This window comes from Clinocottus analis, unplaced genomic scaffold (genome assembly GCF_023055335.1).
Source record: "Clinocottus analis isolate CAN_PGR_092001 unplaced genomic scaffold, fCliAna1.0.p SCAF_18, whole genome shotgun sequence".
In the NCBI taxonomy this organism is placed as follows: Eukaryota; Metazoa; Chordata; class Actinopteri; order Perciformes; family Cottidae; genus Clinocottus; species Clinocottus analis.
In genome coordinates, this window is record NW_027175909.1 from 1,771,624 (window position 1) to 1,777,500 (window position 5,877).

General features: G+C 43.6%; 1 protein-coding gene across 1 annotated transcript in view; it reads right to left on the reverse strand.

Annotated features, from left to right (window-relative positions):
* Positions 1 to 530: 530 nt before the first annotated feature.
* Positions 531 to 5,877, reverse strand: part of pde1ca (phosphodiesterase 1C, calmodulin-dependent a) — a 63,719-nt gene continuing 58,372 nt past the window's right edge. The window contains exons 16-17 of the mRNA XM_068581750.1: positions 5,097 to 5,348; positions 531 to 962 (exon numbers count right to left, since the gene is read on the reverse strand). Coding sequence (XP_068437851.1) covers positions 802 to 962; positions 5,097 to 5,348 — 413 coding nt within the window. The 3' untranslated portion in view covers positions 531 to 801. The remainder of the gene's footprint in view (positions 963 to 5,096; positions 5,349 to 5,877) is intronic.

Here is a 5,877-nt window from a genome sequence, read left to right on the forward strand (position 1 = left end):
ACAGGAATGGTATGTGTACAGATTGTAAAGCACTCCAAGGCAAATTTTGTATTTGTGATTTGGGGCTATATAAAATACACTAAATAGAATTAATATACACACACTCATTGAAGGCTGAAGATAAAAGGAAACAGTAGTTTGACCCGCAGGACACGGGGCGTATACGGGATGAGTGAGGACATCACCATAGTTAAAAGAATAAACTTTATAATTCGCAAATTTCTAACCCTTTGATTTTTTTATTAACAGCATGTACTTGTACTTTCAATACTTAATACATTAAATATGAGACAATACTTAAATATGAGACAATACAGTAAATTTTAAGACTTTTACTCACGTAATATTCTAATAGGTGACTTTACTTTTACTAGAGTCATTTACAAGTAAGGTATCTTTACTTTTACTCGTATGAGTATGGCTTTTGGCTATTTTATACACCACTAGCTAAATACAGTATAATTCTAAAGATTTTAACATTATACATTTCAATAATTAAACCAAATGTACAATTCAGAAATTATGCAAAATTTAACAAAAAGTCATCGTGATGACTTTCATCGTGAAGTGATTTAAAATAAGTGATAGGTCCACAAAAAATAATGAGTTGGCAGGGATGAAGAGGAGACACATCACCAGAACAGGGTGGAGATAATGGAGCAACAGTTACGATACACGATTAAAACAAATCATAAGCTCAGTTGGAAAACAGGCTGCAATAGTCAAATATCAACTAAGACAAATTATGTAGTAGACTTTAATAGACATAATAGACATGTATTACGACTTTTGACTGTGAGGTCACTTTCGGCGTCGCAGGGAGATGTGCTGCAGTCTCCTGGCTTTCCCTCTGGCATCAATGGGTCGCATCTCAGTGACCTTTGACCTGGCCATCCGGTAGGAGCCGGCAGAGTAGCTGGGTCTCTTGCAGTAATGGATGAGAGGGCAGTCAGGCTGAGGGCCTGCAGAGAAAGCAACATTTAAGTTGGCAGTAGTGAATGCTCCCCAAATTTTGTTCCAGTAGTTTGTCTTCTTTGTGTTCAACACAAGGTAAAATATGATAGCGCTTAATGAATCCCAAAAGAAATTATTTTGCCAGAGTTTAATTCAAGGTTACTGCAGAAGATTAAAAAATATATACAATAAACAATAGAACAACAATAAAAGCTGCTCGCAGCTGTGAGCGGGTCCTCGCTTCGGCATGTTTGGGGCACAGGAGGGTTGCTGGCTTGCCCGGCCGAGAATGTCTGCCCGCTGGTTGGACGATCATTTTATCTCATAGAGCACTTGACGTAGGAAATTGCGCTTGTGTTGAGTGATCGAGGAAATTATTAAAGTAAAAAAGTGTAATCATTGAAAACGTATAGCTATTTTCTTTTCCTGCATCACCATTGAATGAATATTGAATACTGTTTGGTCTTTATTTCAAGTATAGTTTGTGATTAGAAAATATAAAATACATATGATGCTATAAGTTGCTATGTTTTATATTTTTTTCTATATAATGGGTATTGTAAAAATCTCTCCTGTGTAATAGGTTACAGCAGACAGCGTTACCATATTGGGCAACAAACCCTCAGTTGACCTTAGAGACAAGAACTAGGATTGACCCTTGAAAAAAAGGATGTCACGGCTCAGCCGTGTATAGTGTCCTTTTTCGTTTTTCCCTGTGTGTGTGTGTGTGTGGGTGGGTGTGTACTGTGGGCGTGGCTTCTGGCAAGAATCTCCACACCTGCATCTCATCTCCGGCACCTGCCTTCAATCAAATAATCAACTCCTCCCTGATAAAACACCCTGGCTTCCTCCTCTCCAGTTGCCAGATTATTGCGCCATTTACAGTGGCACGGCAACCCTCGGGCTCTTTACGAAGCAGATAGAAATATTTTGCATTGTGTTGTCTTACCTAACCCCTGTTTCCTCTGTCCGGGATTCCTGCACTTCAGTTTATCGCCGCCGCTCACCCCACCTCACCGCTCCGCCTGCACTCCTCCTTACCATTCCACCAGCTACCTTCTGTAAACTAAACCCTTTTACCTTAACCCTACCTTGCCTCTCCGTGTCTGCGTTTAGGTCCAGCTACCAAACCGTCACAAAGAAGGGGTTAAGTGTGTCTGTGAGGTACAAGATGTGATGCCCGGAGAGAGGACAAAGGACTTCTTTCACCAGAACTCAGTCTGAAAGAACTTTTTCACCAGATCTTGGTCTGATTAGGATTCCACCAGATTCAGAGAACTAGACTTAATATGCAACTTTACGAGAACAGGAGCAAACAATTATAGGTGAGGTGTAGACTGTACACGCACTCGCTATACGGGTTGAGAAGTTACAGCCCACTGTGGGGACCTAAAGCACAAGCTAGAAAACACCATAGCCAATACCAATAACTTAACTCGAAATAAAAAAAAAACAACGCTTTAGCCCGGAGCGAGATAAAAGACTGAAGACATGATACTCATATCGGATGAGGATTGTTATTTCCTCCAGGATCCCTGAGATAATAGTTAACGGAGTTGCCACCGTGTTGGGTAACGAGGTCTTGCCTTCCTACTCCCCCCCCCCCCCCAAATCCTCTCCTCTCCCCCTGGCAAGATCTCCATTCACGCTACACTATGCAAATACTTAACCTGTTCCGGTATCCGCCGCGTGGCACTAGACGACACGCTCGACAACGTGCGTCACGTCGTTCTACGGGAAGCTTAAGGTGCGTTCACAACAAACGCGTCAAAAAATTCCTACGCGCGTCAAAAAACTGTTCACACTAAAAGCAGCAAGACTAATTGCGCGGCACAAAGAGGGCGTGGCTTATCTCAGCCGCTTCTTTCCTTGAAAAGAGTGATCTTTTCCGTTACAGACTATAGATGAAATAACCACTAGATCAGCTTTATACTTGTTGTGAATGTCACAAAAACATCGTAACATCAAACTCCATCGTGTCTGGGTTCATAATATTATATTAGTCCAACAACAGCGCCTGAATGAAGCCACTATCAGCACTTCTTCCGGGTGACCGGCAGCAGTTTGATTCAGCACCGGCAGTCCGACAGTGACGAGCGGAATATCTCAACGCTGATTGGCTGACGCAACTATGACTCACGCATTTTTGCGGCCAGGTTTGGGAAAATTCAACTTGCGCGTCGACCCGTATTCGCCTCGCAACCAAAGGGCTATTCGTACTGCTTATAGGCGTCTGACACGCTGCCCGCTGGAAAATACGCGTATACGCAGCTTTGCATTGACTTTACATGTAATCTCAACGCGTGTGGAAATCTTGAGGTGTGACGTTCGGTGTGAACACAGCATTAGACCACGTTGTGTAAATGCCATGGAAATCTGATGCCTTTCGGTGGATTTTGATTGGCCAGTGGGTGGTGCGACGACAAATTGAACATACACACATGCACCATGTTTCTCTATCTGAAGTGCAGGTCACGTCATGTAAATTACATGTCAATCTGATGCCGTTAGGCAGAGTTTGTTAGGCCAGTAAGTGGCACAAAGACAATTGTGAACATACATATGCATCATGTTACTCTACGTGGAGTGTAAACCACGCCATGTAAATTGCACGTTGTCTGATGCCATTTGGCTGATTAAGTTTGGCCAGTAGGTAGCACCATGGACAATGTGGTAATTTCTTCATGTAAATGTGCTTAGGCCTGAACTAGCGTCATGCATGAGGAGTTTTGGACTGATTGCATGATGTACATTGGAGTTACAACAAAATATTGTCGAGACTCGTATTGTCACGGACAAATACATATACATGCCTGCCCCAAGCGAAGGAGTTCAAGTAGCCTTAGAGATAGGGTAAGGAGCTCGTACATCAGGAGGGAGCTTGGAGTCGAGCCGCTACTCCTTCGTATCGAAAGGAGTCAGCTGAGGTGGTTCGGGCATCTAATCCGGATGCCTCCTGGACGCCTCCCATTAGAGGTTTTCCAGGCACGTCCAACTGGGAAGAGGCCCCGGGGAAGACCCAGGCCACGCTGGAGGGATTATATCTCCCGGCTGGCCTGGGAACGTCTCGGGGTCCCCCAGAACGAGCTGGAAAATGTTGCAGGTGAGAGGGAAGCCTGGACTGCATCTCAGTGGGCTCAGTCTAAATGTTGTTCAGTTGCTGCTGAACTGAGTTGCAAACTTAATTTTGTATCTTTTTGCAATGACAAACGTCCTTATCATGATTCTCCTCTTTGAAACCACCAACAACCCAGCCACACCTGTTGGACCAAATGCCCCCGCACTGCCTCAGGATCGAGAGGGAGTAGAGTTGAGATGGAAGCACCACTACCTAGCATACTGCTGGCTGTCTGATGTTCAAACTCAAGAAAATAGACTTCAGGCGAACCCAGCAGCAGGAGCTCAGTGACTGTTGAGCCACTGTTGCTGTTGCCATGTGACGTGGTTTTGGTTGTAATATGAGGTCACATTCTTCATGAGCCATCCATCCATTATCTGAACCGCTTATCCTCATTAGGGTCGCGGGGTGCTGGAGCCGATCCCAGCTGTCAAGGGGCGAAGGCAAGGTAAACCGTACACAGCAGACATATAGACAACCATTCACGCTCACATTCACACGTACGGCAATTTAGAGTCCAATTAACAGCATGTCTTTGGACTATTTCTTATGCAATTTAAAAAATAAGTACGACAGGAATGTAGTTTTGTTGCAAACGAGCTACTACATTTCATTCTGCATCACTTTGTTCATTCTGCAGAAACCCCTTCCCCTCCAGCCCCTCCAGTCCCAGTCTGAGCTTCCCCACTCATCTGCTCTCCTATTCCTCTTTCCCTCCTCAGCACTGCAGGATTAAAGCAGTACATTTTCCTCTCATTACCTTTCAGATCATTGAAGTTATGCATATTACAATGAACATATTGGAGGTCTGACTTTCGTAAAAGTAACAACAAACAATTTGTAAATACATTTAGTGAATTAACAAATGCATTATTTGTCTCTGAAAAGCAGTAGAGTCAAAGTATAGTTATTCAATGTACTCAGTCAAGTAAAATTGTACCTGGGCACAGTATTACAAAGTAAAGTACTTAGCTCCTTGTACACTGTAGTTGTTCCCACAGTGAGGAAGTTGCCGGATGCTTACCAGTCTGACGATGCTGCTTCTCCGTGTGGCCTTTGGGCTTCTTCTTGTCTGTGTTAATTGGGCAGGATCCCACAGGTCCACCTGGATTATTGTCCCCTCCCTCTTCTTTGGACATTTGCACTTCCTGCTGCATCCTGTTCTCGACATTTGTCTTCTTCTGTTCTGAAATGAGGCTCCTCGACTGTTTCTCCTCTTCTGTGTCCTTCTCTTGCTGGCCACCCTCCTCTGCCTCCTTCACCTTTTCCTCGAGATCTACACATGCACACACACACAGAAAAAGTAAGGATGTGCTGAGCCGGGGAGTGAATGTAATAAAGCTGCTGCTTTTCAAAATAGGACCTTGGTCTGTGGCCAGTTGTGTTATTCACTTGAATTAAGAAAGGAAAATGACTTCATTACTAACACACTATTAATCATTTGTTTTTGTGACACTGGTGAGCTACGATGCATGTGTAATGGAGTTAGAAATACACTTTCATTTCTTATTTTTAATGTATTATATCTTTGTTTATTATTCAACGATTCTGTTGAGTGTGTGTGTGTGTGAATTTTATTTCGAAGAGTTAAATCTGTTTCCTGTGGAAATTTTTACCTCTTTGGTGCCTTCTAGGCTTCCGTAGTCCTGTTTTTCCTTCACATAAGTTTTGTACTAGGTTTGTTCGAGATGAGCCAGTTCTGCACAGAATCAATCGCTGGCGGTCGGCTCGCAATGCATGCTGGTTATATTTGTGTCCGGCTTGCTCCAACATCATGCACTGCCATGCAACGATACTCGCACAAG